Source organism: Acomys minous, assembly GCF_964271855.1.
Source record: "Acomys minous genome assembly, chromosome: 14".
NCBI lineage: Eukaryota > Metazoa > Chordata > Mammalia > Rodentia > Muridae > Acomys > Acomys minous.
The window spans coordinates 32,555,340-32,578,199 of record NC_140496.1 but is presented as its reverse complement, the minus strand read 5'-3'; the positions used below and the strand labels follow the sequence as shown (position 1 = coordinate 32,578,199).

At 51.4% G+C, this 22,860-nt stretch overlaps 1 protein-coding gene across 3 annotated transcripts in view; it reads left to right on the top strand.

Annotated features, from left to right (window-relative positions):
- GNAO1 (G protein subunit alpha o1) overlaps positions 1–17,341 on the top strand; it is a 154,051-nt gene extending 136,710 nt beyond the window's left edge. Inside the window, exons 7-9 of one of the 3 annotated variants that reach the window (XM_084756321.1) lie at positions 11,232–11,385; positions 14,765–14,980; positions 15,913–17,341. In XM_084756321.1, coding sequence (XP_084612447.1) covers positions 11,232–11,385; positions 14,765–14,952 — 342 coding nt within the window. In that variant the 3' untranslated portion in view covers positions 14,953–14,980; positions 15,913–17,341. Of the gene's footprint in view, positions 1–2,380; positions 2,535–4,486; positions 8,470–11,231; positions 11,386–14,764 lie in introns of those variants that run through there. The other 2 variants (XM_084756320.1, XM_084756322.1) reach the window with 2 other exon arrangements.
- The last annotated feature ends 5,519 nt before the right edge of the window (positions 17,342–22,860 follow it).

The window sequence follows — 22,860 nt, the reverse complement described above, 5'->3', positions numbered from 1 at the left end:
TGTTCTAGGCCCAAGCCGCAGTGTGGGATGAGGAAAGCATGTCCTAAACTACTCTTGAGCCCCAGACTCTGTGAGTACCGGAAACCCAGGACGTTCTCTGTTAGTGCATCCATCCAGATGACGGACCCAGTACACTCCCCACCACTGAGGGTTGCCGCTGTGCCACTAGAGCCACTGTGCCCTCGTCCTTTGGCCTGTCTTTTCTCCTGGCCACATCTGGGAGTAGATGCTTCCAGATCCCATCCAGCATGGAACTGAAAAAGAGTCAAGGGCCTGGAGGCCAGATAGTGGTAAAGCCTTCACGCTGTCTTTTTAACATGCCCTGCCAGAGGCCAGGCCCCGAGTAATCCCCCAGGGCACAGACTAGACCTCAGGGAGTGTCCACTGGGCACCAAGGCCCGTGGCCTCAGGTCTCCAGGTTACCTCCCTCCCTGTGAGCTCCTCACTGGCCTGACCGCTGCGCAGTACCCAGGTCCTGACGTGCTCTCCTTCCAGTGTTCTCGCTAACCTTATGATCTCTCAGCCCGTCTCCTACTTCCAGTTCATTCCCCATTTTTCCTGCTTTCTTTCACAAGGGCTGGAGGCAAGAGCCTTGGGGAAGGAAAAGCACGTGGGCCAAAGTCAGAAATAAGCTCTTTCCAGGCTTCCCCCCTTCCCCTCCTCCCAAAGCTGACCACCTAACAGCCAGGGAAGTACACCAAGGCTTCAGGGAACAAGGGTTACCTTCCAGCTTACCAGAGGCCCACAGCAGTGGCTCCTGGTTTCAGTGGCCGTGAAACAATACTGTTGCTGTGGAACTAGAAAGCCTTCGCTGGCGGGGGTCGGGGAGGGGGCCTGAGTGTGAAGGGGACAGCTTGGTATTCAGATGGAGCCAATTCAAGGCCTGGCATCACTCCTGCAGCTGCGTGATCGTATTTAACCGCCACACCTTCCTGGGGCATGTGCCGTAGAGTGATGATGATATGGGCTAAGAGGCAAAATGTGTCTGCACAGACAGATACCTCTCATTATGGGCCAGTTCCACTCCTCTGTCCAGCCGGTGTATCCTAGAGAGGCAAGATGTAGGCACCAATCGCCCCCAGCTCTGCATTCCCTGGCCTGGGGGAAAGTTGGGGCTGCAGAGACAAAGATGTCTGGAGGCAGCTCCCGGAGCTAGGCCAGGAAGCCCCTGCGGCTAGTGGCTGCCCAGCACCGGACCAGCCACCCTGCCCGCTGCACCCTGGGACCCCACGGGCTCATCTTGTCCTCGTACCTGCTCTCAGCGCCACCCAGCCAGGCCACAGGCTGCCACAACTTCTCCACCACTACTGCCACCAGCGCCTGCAGGGCCTTTTCTTACCAAAGCAAGGCCAAAACCATGGGCAGATTCTGAGAGAACTTCCAAGCCCGGCAGGTATGAAGCACCTCCCTCTTGATCAAACATGAGCTAAGAGTTGAAAGCAGCAGGTTCTCAGGGCCCCGCTGGGTGACTTTGCTGTGAATGCCAGCCCCAGGCCTGTTCTTCAAGCTGGCTTCTGAGCTGTGGCCGTCCTCCCCCCACTCCGCCTTCCGTCCCGGCCACATACCCATCGCAAGGCAGCTGAAGTCTCTGTAGGTGCCTCACATTGCTGCCCTAGACTTCCTGGGTCTGAAACTGATTGGATCAATTTTTCAGAGCTTCCCTTTTTCTTTCTCTCGTGTTTGCTATTGAGTTTTTTTTTAGCTTCCTTTCATTTTTAATCTGTTTTGCTGAGTTTCTTCTTGGGGTTCTCCTGGCCCCTCTTCTGAGAAACCAGCCCCAACTCCCAACTTTCCCAGAGAGCATTTCCCTCAGCCCAGCCATAGCCCAGTCAATCAACAAAGTCACCCAACCAACGAAGGCCACAGCAACATCACCCCCGAGACACTGCCCCCCTGGTATCTGCTTCCAACTCAGGATTAACGAGGACCTCAGTCCTCGGTTAATGTTACCCAACTGAATGCGTGCACCCTCCTGACCTCGCTGGCAAACATGAATGAGACCCTGTAGAGAAGTCTGCATGAGCCACGATGTCGTGTAGACTTGTTGGATGGTGGTTGCACCCCTGTCCTCTAAATGCATGGTGGATGTCCTCTCCAGGGACTGCAGCCTCCGCAGTGACTTCACTGCCCTGCCCGGGGCCAGCTCTCTCTGAAAGGGACAGCACTCCTGACCCACCCCAGCTCCAACCAAACCTGCCTGTGTGTGGAATGAAGCAGGGACCATGTCCTGTTTGTCCATGTGGGCCCTCTGTCTCTGTCCCCAGGAATGCATTAAGAGCATAGGTGGCCCGTCCCTCTGCTTGTCTCGCTACGTCCCAGCCACCGTAGGTCAGGGTGCTGGGTACGGCCAGCCCTCACCTGCGTCTCCACTCTGTTGCAGAACCGCATGCACGAGTCCCTGAAGCTTTTCGACAGCATCTGCAACAACAAGTGGTTCACAGATACGTCTATCATCCTGTTTCTCAACAAGAAGGACATATTTGAGGAGAAGATCAAGAAGTCCCCACTGACCATCTGCTTTCCTGAGTACACAGGTAGATCCCGCCTCGCCCCACACAGCCCCTTACAGCCAAGGGCAGCCAAGGAAATGGATGCCTTTACTGTGCTTGAGTGTGCCCAAATTGCCATATAAAATTCACCCCAAAGACCTGTACTAAAGCCAGCTGTGGAAAGAATCCCTGGGCAGCTAGGGCCCGGACCCCTGGCTCCTTACACCCAGTGTGATATTAACAGCCCTAGGGAGCTGAAGTCAGTCACCTGTAAGCAGAGGACAAACACACAGTGGGAACCCACAGTGTCAAAGGGACAACAAACCTAGTCTTGGAGCAAGGTAGCCTAGCAGAGTCTGTCCCTACCTAGCCCCTGGAGAATGGCGTAGGCAAGTCCTAGCCTTTCTAGATGGGCTTCTTCATTGGGGGCATGGGGACTGTCACTGTGGCTATCTTCCCTAAACCCTGTAGATTTACTATAAGGGTGAAAGATGCTCATGACTATGCAGAGCATGCCACTCACTACAAGTCTGTGACCACTACAGATGTGTTGTCACTACCGTAACCACAAGGACAAGCCCCCGTTCTCACAGTGCCTCCCACGCAAGTGGCCACAAGGCTGACACAGCCCTTTGGGACAGAATCTGGCTGGCAGCAGGACCTTGCCCACACTGCAGGAAGTGCAGGGACAAGAGGCCAGCTGTCTGTGATACAGTGGTCTGAGTTAGACATCGAGAAAGGCAGCCTGAGCAGGGCCCCTGAGGAGCTTTGAAACTGGCAGCCCAACCAGGTGGGCTGCAGTAAGCCCAGGGCAACACAGTCCTTGTCAGCTGTTCTCAGCTGGCCAGGTCCTGAAGGACCCAGATCCCCGCAGCATGGACCTGTGGGTCGTGACCTAAAGTCAGGCAAGCGAGCAGCACACACTCTACATCCCGCCCGTCCTGTACTCATTTCTCAAAATCAGCAGGCGAGGACCCCAAGAGCATTTAGCTGAGGAGAATAGGGCGCAGCCTCCCTCACCAACCAGCCAGATTCTTCTCTGGCCTCAAGATGGTCAGTGAGATGCCCTCGTGGGCTGGTCACCAAGACTTGTTTAGATCTGAGTCAAGACGGGAGAAGACCATAACTTCAAGGAGACTAGCCTTACTTCCAGCCCTGGTTTAGCAAACAACGTGGTGTGTTTAGATGCTCAGAGCCAGGCCTGTGGTCTACACTCATATGCCTGAGACGGCTGGGACTTCTCCTTTAGATTTGCCACCCCCAGCTCTGCACTATGGCTCAAATCCCCTACCTCATTGTCCCCTAGCAAGTGGCCCCGGCCTTGTCTACGCTAGCCCTGGATTCTTGGTAGCTGGGGTGGTGATGGGAGGACTTCCATGCAAAGTTGAAGTCCTACCGTTCTGTTCTTCCTCCAAGCTGGTGTTTTCCCTCAAGCATCCCTCCCCCTGAACTTACCAGATCAGTGTGGGGCACATGAGGAACAGAGGAAAGAGTCAAGGAGACGGCAAAGGAGCCCACAGTAGCTCACAGCCAGGCAGGCTACGTGGTGTCAGGCGAGTCCCCTGCCCTCTCTGCAGTCTCACAAGCTCACAGGAGCAAGGCAGTAACTGATTCAAAGCTGGGCTCCCCTCCCCTACCTGCAGCGTGTGAGAAGACAGAATTTGCATCTGGAGTCAGTGGGCATGTGAGAGAGCGCAGCTTCCCAGGCAGGCCACAGCCTCAGGCAGCCGCCACCCGGGTAGCATGTTCTTTTGATTCCTAAGGTGAACTCGGCGCCAGGTTTTGACCACCGGCTGGCAGCATGAGCCTCTGTTGCTGGAGTTGAGCCATTAGGCTTCCCACTCCATATGCCTGTTGCTTTCTAGTGGTCCTCAGGAGGCTTTTGGCACCTGCTCCACGGCCCCTGGCCTAAAGGACACACTGGACAGCCCAGGGGTTCGGTGCTGAATGGCTCTGGGGTACCTCCCCTCACTGACGCCTGCTGTTTCATCTTGCAGGCCCCAGTGCCTTCACCGAAGCTGTGCTTCACATCCAAGGGCAGTATGAGAGTAAGAATAAGTCAGCGCACAAGGAGATCTACACCCATGTCACCTGTGCCACGGACACCAACAACATCCAATTTGTCTTTGATGCCGTGACGGACGTCATCATCGCCAAAAACCTGCGGGGCTGTGGACTCTACTGAGCCCTGGCCTCCTGCCCAGCCTGCCACTCACTTCTCCCCTGGACCCCGAGCTCTGCCACCACTCAGATGTCCTGTTCACTGAAGAAAAACCCAGAGGCTGGCCTGGGCAGAGGGGCACGGGTGGGGGGCATCCTTTGAGCATTCCCACCTTACCCCACTCCAGCTGCATGACACATGGGAACAGGGTTGGGCAGAGGTGTGGTGGAGTGCCACATGCCACAAGGCCAGAGAGGGCTGCAATACCACCTAGGTGCTGCTCACTGGCCAGCTGTGTCTTTTACTCGGAGGCTGAGTGGGCAGCACTGCCATCTGGTTCAGAGTGGGCATGTCCTGTCCTGCTGTCTTTTCCTCATTCGGGGTGACAGGGTGGCTGTCAGGATGGCCCTGTGACAGGTGCTAGCTGATTAGGGGAAAGCCAATGCCATCTCTCAGCTTTCCTTAGGGTCTGTTTGGTAGAGGTCAGTTCCGTCGTCAAAAGCCAACATGGAATCATGCCACTTCGGGGGTGCAAAGACTCAGACCTTGGGGAGGGCTCTCCTCCTTCACCTCAGATCTTGGCCAACTTCTCCGGCCATCTTCCCTTACCCTTGGACTCCCCAGGATACACAGCCCCGACTCCCGTGGTCCTGGGAATATTCCTTAAGACTGGCTGGCTGCAAAAGTGCATTGGGGCCAACAAGTCCTGTGCCACACAAGTGAAGGTGGGAAGGGAAGCTGAGGGGGCGAGCATTGCTCTCCTGCATAGGCTGATCAGAAGCCCTGGGAGAGCCATCTGCTGGCCGTCCTCAGCTCAGCGGGCCTGCATGTGAATGACTAGATAAGCTTTTCTTCAGGTCACAGCCAGAGCAGGCAGAAGCACAGGTGACTCATAAGCAGGCCCTGAAGCCAATGCTGTTTCACTCCATCTTGGACAGGAAGTCAGGAAGCCCTTGGTATATTCCTGGTCTCAGGGCAGAGAGCAAGCAATGAGCTAGCACCCTGAAGTGTGAGTCGAGGAGGAGAATAAACCAACTCAGACATACCCAGGGCCCTGAGGGGGAGAGTCCTAGGGAGGGGCCTCGCTGCAGAGATCCCTAAGCAGAAAGGGTGGCATGGCTTTTGGCAGCTCTAGCCTCAGCCGACTTTGGACAGTCAGAATATCCCCCTGCCACTCCTACGCATCCGCAGTCATCTGGTACCACAGCCAAGGGTTCAGACAGGCTCTGTGCTCATGTGGCAGACTGCACCTAAGGTTGCAGATGTGTTCCCAGGGCAGTGGAGACAGATCCACGCCTAGAAGGGTCTCTGCCTTCCTCAAGCCCTGTATTTTCCTGGCCTCCACCCTGAACACTGTTCTGTCCCAGACCAGGCAGGACCCTGGCTCTCCTTCACAGTCCCCCAGGCCGTGCCAACAGCTCTGGGCTTGTTGGTTCCAGCAGGAACAGAACTCTGGGTGGTCTGAGGAGACACGGGGACTTTCCCCAGTGCCAAATGCTTGTAGGGGTGATCCTCTGGGGATCTTACCCCAGTGTGGCTGCCTTGCCACTTCCCCCCTTAGCCACATTTTCTTCCATTGTATGTACCCTCCTCCATCATTTTAGGACCTTGTGCCATGTACTGGGGAGTGGCAGAGAACGGGCTTCTGGAGACCATGGTCTCAGTGACCTGCTGTGGTGGCTAAGGCCAATTAAGTCATTGGACCAACAGCAGTTATTTGTCAGCATCACTCTTAAGTGTGGCCACCTGTATAATCCTGAATTTAAAGAGACCTGCAATCAAGGGATGTTGGCCAAGCCCCATCTGTTAAGACCATTTCCAGAGAGCTAGACATCAGCATCCCTATCTCCCTGCAGCTCCCGGTCCCCAAGCTGCCTCTTCAGATCACTGCAGCATAGTAGCCAGAGCCCTTGGCTAGAACCAGGGCCTGTGCCCAGCTCCTACTCCTGTCCCCAAGGCTGCCTTCTGCCTGCCCTACTGTGTGTAGCCTAGTGTGTTGCACCGCTCTCAGCCCACCCACTCTGGTTATCCGAGGTAGGAAGGTCTCAGGCTATCTAAGCCCTCAAGAATGTGTGTGGTTCATAGGGAAAAGTGTCCTGCCTCCCATCCGTGTCATCACCAGCAGCTCTACCGTGGGGAAGACATGAGCTGTATGACAGATGAATCTTGGCTCCGTCGTGGCTTTGGGTGTGGGGGGGAAGGGTTGTAAGTGACCAGGTCAGAGGGATGTCTCTTGTGTACAGTGGCCATGTCCCCAGAGGGGCCATGGTACAGTTTCTGAATGGTCTAACTCAGCAGGCCGGAAGCCAGTCTCCAGAAGAGTGCCTTCACCACACTCATGGAACCGTTCCTGGTGCCTAGGCGCCTTTGGGCAAGTCCCAAGCGCAGTGCCAATGACCATCCCAAGATTTACGCATAGGTAGAGGTCCCCAAGCCTCTGGTCTGATCAGTGGAGGGTGCTGTTGAACTCTGGTTCGGGGGTGGGGATGGAATCCTCCCAGGCTGAACCACTCAGCAGTAGTTCTGGCCTTCAGTTCTCCCTTCCATGGAGCCCCTAGATCCTGGTGCCCTGTCCCTTTGTATCCTCTGGCACCTTGTAGGACACCCCCATCATCTCAGCCTCCCAGCCAAGGCCTACATCCTGCTGATAGGAGCTGAAAGCATCTGACCTGTGTAGATATCACTGAGTGTCCACCTCAACCCCATGACCTGGCTATCCACAGGGCCACCACACGGGAAGTTGACAGGGCTTCACCCCAGCCCTCGCCCTCTGCGGAAAGTACTGCCGCAAGAGATGTCCCATGGTTCCCACGCACTACGTGCTACAGCCAGTGCCCTGAAGGCAGGCTCCGCCCTCCTCTTGATCCCTCCCCTTCTCCACCTACCCCAGCCTCCTGAAAAGGTGATCCATTACACCCAGGAGAGACTCCGGAGCCCTCCAGATCTTCCCTCCTGACCCAGCATTAGCCTGCCACCCTCTTCTGAAGTTTCTGGAGGCACAGAGCATCTTCTAGCTGCCACTACTTTTTTGGCGGGCCTCCTGGTAAGCTCCAGAGGCAGTCCCACAGCTCTCAGGAGCCCAGTCCTGAGGCTGCAGCGCCATTGTAACCAGAGATTCAATCTGGTCTACTGGAGGTAAGCATTCCAGGTTGTTGGTCCTGTCAGGCTAAAAGAGAAAATCCCAGCACCCCAAAGAATAGGGCCAGGGTGTCAGCTACACCCCCAGTAAGGAAAGCCTTGTATACATCTGCTTAGAGAGTGGGGCTCACAGACACCGTGCCTGATGATGACTGTGTCAAGGAGGGAACAGGTAAAAGGAAAAATCAGAAATAATGGCTCCTATCTAAGGTCCTGGGTCCTCTAGTCAGAGTGGGATACCCTATGATGGGCAGCTTTCTTCTCTTCTCCAGGCACAAAGGCCACCAGCAGAATCAGTTCCTTTCCCAGCAGCCCTCAGGCTCTCCTACAGTCCCTGCCCCTTCCCTTAGCCTCCTGCACGTCACAGCTGCCTGCCCAGCGTGGACAGCAGCCCTCCACCTCCTGGGCTTCTGACTTCTGGCTTGACCTCTTTGGCCTATGGGCACCCCTCTAGTCCGAGGCCAGAGGCCGGGCACCCCATGTTCCTCTTAGCAGAGCCTTCTTAGGTCAGTGGCCCCACCTCTTGACCCATTGCCATCACCTACCCTCATTAACTGTAATTCTGTAAGAAGAGCGACTTGCTGGTTTAATAAATACCTAGTTATTGTAATAATTTATTGGCTGCCATAATGTATTTATTAGTCACCCAGAATTAATAAAAAGTGCCAGCTCTTTCTAGCATGAGTGTGATGTGTTGTGTCAGTGCTGAGGAGCTCCTGCCAGATAAACCTACTCTCTCCAGTCTCGGGACTCTGGGCAGCCTAGCAGAGTAGGCATAGAACTACTGGGAGCTGGGTTTGGGCCTATGACCACCTGCTCACTCCAGGCTTGCCATGGGGCAGAAGACAGATCTGCCCAGTGTTCTAGGAGCCATGGCACGTGCTCTGGCACTGGGTGCTGGTCACTGTGACAAGGTTTCCTGCTTGTCCTCAGCTCTGCTACCACTTGGGCAGGTAGAGGACTGGGCAGAATTGAGCCTGGGGAGGGCTACGGTGGTTCCATGCGAAGGCAATAATGACAGGTGGTTGTTGGCTTTTCATGCCCACTGATTTTTGTCCAACAGTGATGTCTGATACGAATGTAGCTGGCATCTGTTTCCTCCTGTGAGTGTAAGCTCTGTGCTCTGGGGGTGTTGGTAACGAGCTCCTGGGATGGCTGTCGGGCTGACTATGGAAAGGGTCTCAGTACCGGCGCTCCCCTTCTCACTGGCCTCCGCATGCCCTGTCCTTGCAGAGCAGCTCTGTGTACATCCTCTGACCCCCAAACCTCTGCTAATCTGTGTTGCTCCCAGGACTTCAGACCTTGCTAATGCCTGCGGTCATTGTGCCAGTGGACTGCGTGTGGACTAAAGTGTTGGGGTGGGGGCTGTGGTGGGCTGAGACTCAGCAAACAGGGATCCAGGAGCCTTGGTGAACTGTTCTTGAATCCCCCAGACCCAAGCTTTAGGGACCCTTAAGTGTCCTTCAGCCCTGTCCAGAACAAGTCACACCTAACCTTAGCTTGGACAACTCTGGTGACCCCTCTGTGATTTCCTTCTGGCCCTCAGAGTCTGTGCTGTGGTCCCCTACCCCCACCATCTGTAGACTCAGCAGCTCTTGGGATACACAGGCAGTGGAGTTGAGACCTTGCTTCTGGCTGAGGTTTTGCATTGACAGCCTTTGGACATGGTGGCCCTATGGGGTGGAATGTCGAATCCTTCGGATCTCAGAGGTGCCCCACCAGACACACATTCAGGTCACAAAAATGTGTCCTGAACACATGTGTCTACCTCCCTAAATAGACCCCACCAAGGTGGCACAGGCTAGCGAGTCCTATGCAAAGACAAGGAGGCTTTATCAGAGACTACGAATGAAGGTTACTGGATTTGCTTAGCAGAATCAAAGGCCAATAAGGCACTGCAGATACAAGAAGCACTACCTTCTTTTTTTTTTTTTCCTATCATCCAGGAGATGTAAGAAGTGGCTAAGGACTTGGGCTGTGTACCCCACATTACCATCAGCCCCCAAGACCAGGGCTCACAGGCTGGGAGAGAGACTACTACAGAAGGCAGGGTTGGCCTCAAGGCGTGCAGCCAGCCATGACGCTTACTCTTTGAAAGGCCCAGATTTCCACACTGCCTGGAAAAGCAGCCCAAGAAGCTCTGCATAGAGCTCAGGGCCTAGTGCACGTCTCTATTTTGGGTTGTTTTTGCTTTCTTGCAGAGCAGGGGATGGAAGCATGCTAGGGAAGCTCTACCAACTGAGCCACCCCTCCCAAGACTGTTTTATGCTCTTTAGGGTCACAACTGTGTCACCTTATTGTCCCCCTACAGGCTGATGGGGCTAAATGACATCAGGCAGGTAGAATGCTGGGCATGGTGCTGGTTCAAGATGGGTCCCAAGGACCAGTAGTGGTCACCTTACCATCTTCCTTAGCCTTCTGCTCAGACAAGAAGGCAGAATGGCCACTAGGCCAGCAGTTAACCCAGCCCCTACTCTCAGTCTTCTGTCTATGAGCTTGAGCAATGTCCACCAAATCCACACTGTCTCTGTCCTCCGTCCTTTACTTGCCAGAGGGATCTAGTGTGGATTGCTGAGAGCGGGGGTTCAGGCCCAGGTGACAAGACTCCCAGAGCTAGAACAGACTATTTGGGACAATAGGAGAGGCTGTCTCTTCCCACACCTCTCTGTGCAGAGAAAGGTTCTCTGTGAGAGCAACAGGCATTCCTCCACATCAGGAAATGGGTAAATGTGCTTGGCTTCCTAAAGTAAAATAACTGATCCTTGCCCATCCTCCTGAAACTCAGGCTTTATTTTGGGTGCCCATCACATTCAACCATTTGCTTGACAAATTTCTGTGTACAACAAATTTCTGTGTCACACCTGCCATGCTTAAGACCTTGTAAGACTGGAGGTGGCTGGTTCAGGCCCCAGAAGAGGAGGCATCCCCTGCCCCCCATCCTCCACACTCCTTGGATGGCTCCCCTCAAGGATGCTAATAGCAGTCATGCCATCATCTTCCTGGTGTGTACCCTCCCCCCTGTCATCCCATGAGAGGCCTGATTGGGCTGAAGAAGAAGGGTCCAGACGGAAAGAGAAATCCCAGCTCCCTGATTCCAGTCCAGCACCATGCTCACATTCACTCTAGAAAGACTGTCACAAGGCTGGGGGCTCTGCCATTCAGATTCTGGGTATGCTAACCTCAGCCTCGCCCTGAGAGCCACAGCTGGCTCCCAGGCCAATCTCCCGTTGGCCCAAAATGGTGGGTTCTTGGCATCCGCTTCACCGTGCTGCATTCCCATCTGCAGGCTTTGTACATTGACCTCGTGGAGGCACCTGGGGTTCAGGGCCTCCTGGGTACTGAACAGCCCAGTCTCTCTTGACACCTAATTCTCCTCTTCTCTTCCCTGTCTCTCTGTGTGTGTCTCTCTGTCTTGCTCTCTCCCCTCCCCACCGGGGCTGCAGAACCGCATGCACGAGTCTCTCATGCTCTTCGACTCCATTTGTAACAACAAGTTTTTCATCGATACCTCCATCATTCTCTTCCTCAACAAGAAAGACCTCTTTGGCGAGAAGATTAAGAAGTCACCCTTGACCATCTGCTTTCCTGAATACCCAGGTGGGTGTTATCATGGCCCTGTATGAGAGAAAGCTCCAGTCCTGGTTGTAGACCTGGATCCCCCTGTGCCTCCCCTCACCTGTCCCCACCCCCCCAAAAAGATACCAACTGGAACCCCTCAGCCTGTGGGCCCCAGGGACAGGCTGCTGGTCCAGCTGGAAAGCAAGAGGCCAGCACAGGAGTCTGTCAGTATATTGGAGAAGCGCTGAGACTGTCAGTTGTGGGCATGTCCATTAGTAGGGACCTTGGGTGAGTGGCCTCACCCAAGCCACATGTGTCACAGCAAATGATGCAAAAGCCAGTGATTCAGGGACCAAGGCAAGGACAGGACCACTGGTGTTCCTTTGCTTTCTTCCTGGGATCTCAGGACTTAGTAGGAAAATCTTCCAAATTCTTATAAGAAACCTCTCCTCACCCTGGCCCAGCACAGCCACTTTCTTGTGAAAGAAAAAGGTGGGCCAGTGGCCTGTGAGTATGGCGCAGGACCTGGCTCTGCCAACAGTTTGTTCTGAACATGCCACACCTTTGCCATCGTGCTAGCTCTCCTCTCTCTCTCACCCAAACATGTGAAAGCTGCCTTCCTTCCCCCACCCCCAACAAACTATTCCATGTATTGTAAGCGTCCTCCACTCCTGCCTACCTTTCTTCTGCCTTTGTTGGGCCCTTTTCCCCAATTTGTGTGGTTCTTTGCGGGGGAGGGTGTGGATCATAGAGAGCCCGCCCCCTGCCCCATGCCAACAAAGCTATTCCCAGATGGGCACAGGGAGTAGGAGGGAAGGCTAAAGGCAGGGTTGGTTTGATGCCAGAGCCCAGCCCAGCCTTACAGAGACAGTTTTAGGGTTCCCTTGGAGTGGAATCATGCTGAGGACAAGACCAACGCCCTGCAAAGGCAGAGGATGTACCCCATACCCCAGGAATGGTATGAACCTGGAAATCACTCACTGACATGGGCCAGGAATTAGTCTGTGGCGCAGGACTCAGGTCCTAAGGCCACACGGGTTCCCAGAACCAGCCAAAGGGGTCCTAAACTGTAGCACAGGTGGGTGACAGTCTGTCTCGTCTTCTTTACTACCCAAAATAGTTGTGTGCCGGAGACGGCCCACCAGCTTGTACTGGCATGCTCTGTGCTGCTTGCAAATTGTAATTGCAAATTGCTAGGTACTTAATTCACGGCACCCCATTTTTATCAGGGTGCCATAACACGCAGACCGTGATGGTGCCACAGGGTGGCTAGCAGAATGGTGAGAGAGACAGGTATTTGGTATCACATCTACGTAAGTTCTGTCCCTTGCTGTCATGGTACTAGAGGAAGGGAAGGCCGAAAGAACCAAGGAGGGCCCTCGGCATGCAGAGCAAGTGCAACAACATCCCCAAAAGGTCAAAGAGGCCATGGCTGTAGGCACAGCTCATGGCAGCCACTGCAGATTTCCTCGGTCTCAGCAAGAGCTTCCAAATCCCAAGGCTTTTTATAACATTGTGGCTGTGTAAAGGGGTCTGACAGCCTCAGACTCCATCTTGAGGTCCATTATGCGTGCTGCCTGTGTGGTCAAGTCCCACTGGTGTGTGGAGTAGGGGCTGCTCGGCCCCAGTTCCCCAGGGTCTGCAAAGGATATAGTTTGAGTTCAAACAGCATGAACAATAACAAATAGTCACAAATATTATACCACCATGGGATATGGAGTTATGAGGACACAGAACACATGGGAAGGGGAGGGCTAGGAGGTCATTGTCTAAGAGACTGGGTGTGCAAGGTAGCCATGAGACTCGGGCTACCAGGCTCATGCACAGGTGGCACAGTAGGGCCATCCCTCCATCTGGAAGCCTGCCAGCTCTTGTTGAAGCTTCCCATCTGGGAAGCTGCTTGACGGGGCAGTCTTCCACTCTACTCTCTGGTGGCTGTAGCTCAGCGCTGAATGCCCTTCTACCCTGAGTAGGTCTGTGATGAGATGGAGGCTGACACTGCCCCCCACCTGATGGATGCCTGACTCCCCAGCTTCGCAGTGGCTCAGCGCCAGCCTGAAGCTATCTTTTGTTGCGGAAGGAAAGAAAGTCCTTGCTGGCCAGTGCCTCCAGTGACCCACACCCCTACCAACAAGCCTAAACTCACTCCCCAAGAATACTGTTACACTGTTTCTGTACTAGGCCAAGGGAAATGGGTCATCTTCGTTTTTCTGGGGTTTTCCAAACTTTTGCTGTGGTCTATATTATATGGTTCTCAACTAAAAGGCACCTCCAGGGCAGATCCATACATACTTAGACTGTAACTGGTTGAAAAACTCCTTATATCACCCCCAGATATGCCCTGTTATCCCCACCCACCCTGCCGAAATCAAGGGGACACCCAAAGAATTGTTAGGGGCATTGTAGGAGCCCAGTGGGTGTCACTTATGGTGATATCCTTTAGGCTTTTCATTGTTCCCTTGTCCTGGCTACTTACCCAAGAGCAGAGACTGCCTAGTGATGCCACAGCCCGTGGAGGGACCTACCACATGCAGACAGAGCACAGGCTGCCTTGATGCCCACCACACCTGAAGTACCACAAGACCCACCTTCTGCTGCTACCCCCTGGCCTTTATTTACAAGCTTATTAGAAGTGCAGGGTTGGACCTGGAGATGGCTCAGTGACTAAAAGTGCTCCCTGCACTTCCAGAACATCCAGGATCAGTTCCTGGTGGCTCACAACTACGTGTAACTCCATCTCTCGGGGGGATCCAATGCCGCCTTCTGGCTTCTGTGGGTGCCTGCACTCACATGTGCATGTACTCATTACCAGCACACATACATACACATAAGTAAAAGAGTCAAATGGGCTGGAAAGATGGCCCCAGTGGTTAAGAGCACCTGGTACTCTCCCAGAGATGCTGGGTTTGATTTCCAGCATCCACATGGCAGCTCACAATTGTCTGTAACTCTAGTCCCAGCGGACCCACCACCCTCTTCTGAACTCTGCAGACAAAAGCACACATGCGCTGCACAAACATACACACATTCAAACACGCATACACAAAACTAAATTTAAAAAAAAAGAAAAAAAAAACCATGAAGTTGGTTTAGATTTCAGCTTTACACCACGGAGAAGTGCTTCATCTAGCTTTGTTGATCTAGTACAAATGAGCCCAGCTGTGGCCATTGCTCTGCGCAGAGCCACCGTGCACACCCAGTCCAAACACAGTAAGTAAAAGCCGGGGAGGCAGAAGCCAGTCAGGGCCAAGCCTTCCGTGGCTTTTAGCTTCTAGTGTTGTCTTACTCCGGAAAACAAGGGTGTGAAGCTACTGCTGTTTCTTCCTGTCTCGCCCCAGCTGATTTTTTCCCCTGCCCATCCCGTCTACCCCCAGCTCTCACTAGGGCCTCGCGCCTGTTCCTCTGTATCTTCCTACAGGCTCCAACACCTATGAAGACGCAGCTGCCTACATCCAAACACAGTTCGAAAGCAAAAACCGCTCACCCAACAAAGAAATTTATTGTCACATGACTTGTGCCACAGACACGAATAATATCCAGGTGGTATTCGACGCTGTCACCGACATCATCATTGCCAACAATCTCCGGGGCTGCGGCTTGTACTGACCTCTTGTCCTGTATAGCAACCTATTTGGTAATGATTCCAGCACTCACAGAACAGCTTGCGTACACGTGTACACACACACACACACACACACACACACACACACGCCACTAACCAGTGCAAGTTGGTAAATAAACTTTAAAGAGGCATAACAAAAACCTTATCTATACACAAGTATATATTAGAAAAAATGTTTTTAGTTAATATTCGAAAAAGCTGCGGACAGAACTGACCACCATCCCTAGCTCATCAGTTTTCCAGGGACGGCACATGAGCATGCACACATGTGCATGCACACACTCACACAGGGAATAGTGGGAGCCTGGGTTGGGAATCCTTCCTCTGGACAGTGCCAGGGCTATGAGCAGGGCAGGCAGTGGGAGACCTGGTTCGATCCAGCCTGCCCCCTCTGCATCCTACCAAGAGGCTGTCTGCTCAGCTCTGCCCTGCTCCTGCCCAAATTCCAAAACCATTTGAGAAATGACCGACACTCTAAACATCCTCTAACCCTATAGCTGCAACAGGAAACTCTAAGGACCCTTCTCTTTTTGGGTGGTGGTGGTTGTTTATTTCAAGAATCTAGAAGAATCGTTGCTCCAATCAATCCACTGTCTCCTGAGTTTTCTTTATTCATGGGAACAGGGGAAAATTAGAGAGATGGGAGACCTGGGCTGCTTTCTCAATAGTTGAGGGGAGGGAACAAATGAGCCATTGCCCAAACCTGCCTGCAGAGTTAAAGTCAGATTCCCTCAAGGAGGGCCTGTGGAGGAGATGCGAGTGGTCCTGGGGAGGGCTGGACTGGCAGACCAAGCCAGAAGCAAGGTACAAGGCAGGGATGGGCTTCCCTTCTACAGAGTCCCCGCTGTGCCCTACCCCTGTGCTAGCTAACTGTTCTAGGGTTATTGGTTGGTTTTTAAAGTCAAAGAAAATGGTCAGACTGGCCCCTATCTCTCTCTCTACAGACTGCTTCATGGACTCTTTGCTGTTGATGTTGACCTCCTGGTAGCATGACCTTTGGCCTTTGTAAGACACACAGCCTTTCTGTACCAAGCCCCTGTCTAACCTACGACCCCAGAGTGACTGACGGCTGTGTATTTCTGTAGAATGCTGTAGAATATGGTTTTAGTTGAGTCTTTACATTTAGAACTTGAAAGGATTTAAAAAAAAAAAACATTTCTCATGTGCTTTGTAGCTTTAAAAAGAGAAGAAAAAAAAAAGGAAAACTCACCATTTCATCCCTATTTCCTTTTATTTTTTAATTTAAAAAAAAAACCATACACATCAGTCTTCACGCCCTCTCCATCCCAGAGCGAACTGGGCCGGCACGTAGAAGCAGGGATAGGCCTGCTGCCTCCCACGGCTTCTGTGCAGCCCATGGCTGGTGGGAACATGCCAGGCCAGGCTTTCTAGAATGCCACTGGCCACTGTACACCCGCCCCCCCCACCCACCCCCCACCCCCGCCCCATGCTTGTTGGCTGCCCAGACACCTCATATACCACCAGGCAGTGGCAGTCCCGCCCTGCCCCAGCCACACTCACTCCAAGTTTGCGTAGCAAAAGCACAGCTCTGGCGGGTAGCTGCCACAGAGAACACCAATCATCTGTAGAAATCCAGCCCTATAGAAGCAAGTCATCCCGCCCCTTCCCAGACTCCCTTTGTGTGTTGCTGTGACTTTTTGGGTTTTCTTGTCCTAATGAGTACTTTCCATCACATACCTGAGCAGCTCTAGGGGTGTCTGGGGAGTGAGGTTGTGTGCTTTGTTTCTGGTTTTGTTTCTCCTTTAACATCACAGCCTCCAGCCTTGGGCAGAAACCCTCCCTCATATGTGCCCCTCCTCCACCTCTCTGTTCCAGTGACCTGTGTTCTCTCTCTCTCTCTCTCTCTCTCTCTCTCTCTCTCTCTCTCTCTCTCTCTCTCTCTCTCTTTCTCTCTCTCTCTCTCGTGTTGGGATGTTTGTGCTGCAGATAAAAAAGAACAAAAATAAATAAAAGTTTTTAAATACCACAAGATGGAAGAAAAACAAACAAAAAAATGTAAAAAGATGGAATGTAGTGTTTACATTAAAGCCACAGTTTTCATGACCAGTCCTGTCATTTCTACTTGACTAGTGTCTAACCCCAGACCTGTTCACGGTTTCACTTTTAAGACAATATTTGCTGAAGACCAGTCACAGCCATTTCAATAAAGGAGGCAAAAAGACAAAAACACAAAAAATTAAAAATACAGAAAAAAAAAACTTGAAAAAAAGGAAAAAAGGAAAAAAAAAAAAGCCCACGGGTCTTTGTAAGCCTTTCTATTCCCAAGGGTGAGGTTTCTGTGACACCTGACACTGCCAGCCTCCTTCTCTAATGGATTCATGTGTAGCTCAATAAAGAGAATGTTTGTCTGTACCGAGTCTCACCTTCTGCCTTCCAGACGACGGTTCCCTGGGGTGGGCTTCCCTCAGACAGGAAACTTGACCACACCCCCTGGGAGGGTGGTGGGTAAGTTCTCTCTCCACAGGATCTTTCAGGTCCCTCGGCGTTTTGTCATGAGGGCCAGTTCAGAGCAGGGTAACTGAGAAAACTGCCTACTGTCTCTGTCTTTCCTCTCTCCTTCTTCCCTTGCCACTACACACACACATACACACACACACACACACACACACACACACACACACACATGAAAACAGGAAGATGGGCAGATCCTTGTTGGCTACAGGTTTCCTATTTCTGGTGGCACAAGACTGGGCGGGAAAATCGGAGTGCAAACAAGCCACACCTGTCTGCTGTCTTCTGCGCCCAGGGCTTCTGTCCAAGACAAAAACTGGTGCTTCCAGGAAGGCCAAACTGTCCCTGCCTTCTGCACACCCACTCTGAGACCAAGGACAAGCTGATCCCAAAGTCTCTCCCAAAGGTTTCCTTTGGCTTTGCTTGTCCCACGGCAGCCAGGTACAGGGGACTTAGCGAGCAGAGCACACGGGAAGCCCGCCACCACAGCCTGCTTCTCAGAATCTGGCTTTCCAGCTGTTGTCCTCACTATGGCCCCTCGGACTACATGGCTTTGCAAACTAGCAAATGGCTTGAGATGCAGCCTCCCAAAATGCTCACGCTACACACCAGTCATTGGGCAAGCGGTTAATGGTTCTGTGTCTGTAGAGCAGTGGGGGAACCTTAACAGGGGTCTGTGGGTGACATCCTGTCCCAACAGCAGCCCATGTGGAAATCCTCAGCTCAGGAAAGCCACTTGTGGCACATGCCTTTGGTCCATGGATTCAGCACAGTATGTGTAAGAAGGAGGGGCAGGCCGCACAATACTGTTTCAGACCAGGAGGTTAACAGTCTGTCCCCTGCTGTTGGAAATGCAAGCATGCCCGAAGCCCCTTCTGCCAAGACACACCTCCTTTCTAGTGCTTTCCCTACCAATTCCCTTCACCCCAGGTCGTCGTCTACAAACAGAGACACACAACCTACACCCAGTCTACACCTTGACAAAGCCAGTTGCCAACGGAAGGCCAAAGGAGAGCATAACCTGTCCCTGACAGCTCTGAATTTCTCTCACAATGAGCTACCTTCTAAAAAATTCCTTCCCAACTTTCCCAACGTGCAAGTGGATTTTGCAGCCAGACAGAAGCCAGTGTTTTGTGTTGTTTTCGTCTTCTTTTACTATTTTCCCCAGTGATGGACATGGAATCCAGGACATGATGCATGCTTGCTAGGCAAGTCTCCACCCAATGGGGAGCAGATTTTGGAAAGGCTAGGGAGAGGAAGGTTTAGTACAAGAACCTATCATTTAAAAACAAAAACAAAAAAAAACCCACACCTGTAGTGGATGTCAACACATTTTTGTTTTGATCCTAAGTGAGAAATGGGGAAGAGACTTGTGAGAAAGCAAGTGGTGTTTATCCACTAGAAGACAAATCACCTGTGCAGGGGTGTGGAGGGGGAGGGCGGGAATTGGGTTTTGCCAGCTGAAACACATTCTAGTACAATCTCATATATATATATATATATATATATATATATATATATATATATATATATATATATATATATGTGAGACCTAAACCGGAGGCTGGGGCTTTTTAGGTCTATGGTATTGTTTGGCTGTTCATTGCTGCACTTGAAGACGCTCCTAGAGAGAGAACGCTCCAGAGAACACTCCAGGGCTCTGGGTTCCAGCTGCTGTTCCAGGTTCCAGCAACAAATATGGTTGAATAGCTGGTCTGCTGAAATCTAGCCGACTACGCCAGGGGAATCCCTCCCAGGAACTGAATCCAAAAAGGTCCACTTCTCCTGTTCCCATTCACCTCTCTTCTCTCCTATCTAGGGTAGGTGGGTTGGAAGGGAGGTGTAAGGATTAAAGAACCCCAAATAAAGTAGGTTTTGGAAAAGGTTGAAGCCTACAGTGGCACCCAACGTGCTTTGGGCATAATGAATTGAGTAGTTTGACTTCTAATGTTGTTGAGGAAAATACGGGTTTTGAAGCTATAGATGCTGTTTTAGGGTGTCAGCAAAATTGCAGCTGCTGCTGTTCTTTACTGCTTTATACCCAGAGGGAAATTTTTTTTGTTTTTCCTTTGTGTTTTTACTGTATTACATTTTTAAAAGATTGGAAGAAAGTCCGATAAGATGCGAAAACCGAAAGAGTCAGTAATTTCTATCGCTCTGGAAAGGATTGCAGAGGATAAGTAGAGAATTTTCAGGTAGAGGTTGAAGCATTTGGAAAGCAAAAAGCACCGTTGGTAAAGGGGGAAAAAAACCTTGGTAACTGAGAGTCAGTGTTTCCCACAGTTGCCGCCCAGCCCTGCTTCACGCACCGGGTGTCCAGAGCACCAGCGTGTAGAAGAGGGCAAAGAAAACTGGGAAGCTGGGTAGACTGTAAAGATTCTAGAGGAACGGGAAAGCAGACAGGCCAAAAGAGCTTTGGAGACGAGTGTGCTCCAATCGAGGAATTCTCTAGGGCTACACAGACAGCATCAGCTTTTCCAGTCTTGGTGCAGCGTATCCCTGCTAATGATGGAGGTGAGGCTCATGATGAGACGGCATGGCGTCCAGTAGATAGGCTAGATTTAAAGCATTTTAAAGAGGCTATTTTACGGTATGGAATGAGTCATCTTTTGTTTAAAAAACTGTGAAGTAACTGTGCTACACAGCGTAGACCTATTCCCCAAGACTGGAAGGGATTGGTGTCAGCTGTGTTAGAAGCTGCTCCACGGTTGTAGTGGTTATCATGGAGGAGAAATGAGGCTGCAGTGCCCGCTCCATGAGTATCCAAAAATCTCCAGGAGGTGAAACCAATGTAAAAGCACAAAGGATTTTTACTACTGCTGGAGCCAGATGGTGACCATCACCTGCTCAGTGGATCTGGAGGTGACCCCATGCTCTGGTTCTCTGGGGTTTTTTTTATAGGTTCTTTTCCCTCCCAGCATTCCCAAAGTAGGGGGGGTCCCAGCTTGGCAAGTACTTATGGGTAAAGATACATAAGGGGCGGGGCTAGTGTCCTAAGGAGATAGGCTACGAAAAGGTGCCAAGAGAACCCACAGATCTAACTTTCTTTAATCTTCTTTGTTTACCTCCTTGCCGAGGGGAGTGTCCCATCCTGTGCTAATTGGCTGTTGCTAGAGGAGCAAAGCTATAGAACAGCAGGGCTGGGACCCTTTAATCTGGCTTCCTGTCTCCATCATGTGACTGGGGGTGAGGGGAACTTTCTTTTTTGTTGTTTTTTGTTTTGTTTTGTTTTGTTTTGTTTTGTTTTTCAAGACAGGGTCTCTGTGTTAGCTTTGCCTGTCCTGGAGTCACTTTGTAGACCAGGCTGGCCTTGAACTCACAGCAATTCACCTGCCTCTGCCTCCCAAGTCCCAAGTGCTGGGATTAAAGGTGTGTGCCACCACGCCTGGCTCTTGCAGCTATGCTTAAGTCTCCCTGCAGCTGCGTTTTAAAACTTGTCACTGTGACCCTAAGATATGGATTTTTTTTTTAATGCAAAGCATAAGGAGATATGGAGTTTTAATTCTTTTGGTCTCACATTTCCCCCTCTGACAAGTACATCGAAAGGCCCAATCATGGGTCTTCTGATTCTGTCTCTGTTGTAGAGCCAAATATTGCTCCCTCATGACCACTAGCTGAATGGCACCTAAACCTTGTTTGATAAATGCAGCTAATCTATTTAGGATACAAGGGCTGCGGTGCAGTCAGGGTTAGCAATGGGCCCAGCAGGGTAGATACTAGGGTCGTTAGCCAGGAGGATGAGTTAAACCAGGTTCCAAACCAGCCTTGGGCTGTTTCTCTTTCACTTTGGTGTCTCTCTAAGCCTTCTCTGACTTTGGCTAGCCATTCTTTAATTAGCCTAGAATGGGGCTGGAGAGATGGCTCAGCGGTTAAGAGCACTGACTGCTCTTCCAGAGGTCATGAATTCAATCCTCAGCAACCACATGGAGGCTCACAACCATCTATAATGTGATCTGATGCCCTCTTCTGTACATGTAGGCAGAGGGCTGTATACATAATAATAAAAAAAATCTTTAAAAAAAATTACCTCAGAATGGTTAACGTAAAAACAACATTCTTCCCTCAGAGCCACACACAACCCTCCCTGTTGTAAGTAAAGCCAGTCCAGGCTCCCCCTGTTCTGTAACACCACTTCTGCTGGGGAGTTGAGAGAGCTTTCTAAATGGGCGATGGACTTTTCTAATCTTTTTATGCCTTCATCAACTGCTTGCTTAAGGTTGGCATAGCTTGAGCTTTACAGTGCCAAGGCCAAGATTCCTGCCCCTGCCTGCTCCAACCCTAGTAGTACAGTGAGTGTTATAGTAAGTGGTTCTCTCTTATACCTGGAGAATTTCCCACTTTCTTTGATGATGGTTTTTAAGACATCCTCATCTGAATGATATGTCATTTTGGGCATAAGTTGGACAAGTACACAATAATCCCTATTTTTAATAAGGACAGTCCCATGCATGCAGGGGGTGATCCCAGTAGAGCAAAGCCCACCAACCTCGTTCATGTGGCATTATGTATTGAGCGTGCTAGTCAAAGCTTGTTGCTAGTGTGAGCTCACAGAGGTGTTTGTGGGTTGGGGGAGACCTGTCCCCCACACAGTCCTTGGCCTGTTACTGACTGTAAGATGAGACGGGTATGGCCTGTCTGTTGCCACCTACAGGGCTTGGGACTCAAGGAGTTGGTAGTATTTGCTAACAATGCTACAACTTCATAACAGGGTGCCCTAGGACCACAGCAAGAATCAGTAAGATCCGGCCTTGATTTATTAAGGACCTGGTAGGTATGAGTCATGAGTGCCCATAGAGAGTCCTGTGCCCTTTTGTTCATTTCTCCAGAGGTAGTCCCCAAGGGGGTGAGTGTATACACCCCAAGATCCTTATTGGGACTTTTGGCTGGTGTAGGCCATGGGGAACTGGGAGGTGCTAGGGGCAGAGCTGTCCTTAGAGCAACTAACTAACGCTCCTTCTGAGGCCAGGCTATGGCAGAGTTTGATGGTAAAGCGCCTCCCTGTGAGGTCTGTTTGCCCTTGTGGCCCCTAAGACCTTAGTCCCCAGGCTTTCCTTGATTCCCAACCAGTTGCTGAGTTTCCTTTTTGTGTAAATTGTATGATTATAGGATTGCATTTTCTGTTGTACTCACAGTCTCTATACCACAATGAATCTGACCCTATTATCTGAGGGAATCCATACCTTGGAAAGATGTCTTCTAATGACTTTTTGGCCACTATCCGTGCCATTTCATGTTTTGTCGGGAAGGCTTCCATCCATCCTGAAAAGGTGTCTACAAAAACTAACAAATATATATAGCCATATTTACCTGATTTCATCTCCATGAAGTCTACTTCCCAGTAGGCTCTAGCTCTCTTACCTCTTAGATGGGTGCTTGAATTTTTACTATTCGCCATAACATTTGTCAACTGGCATGCCTTG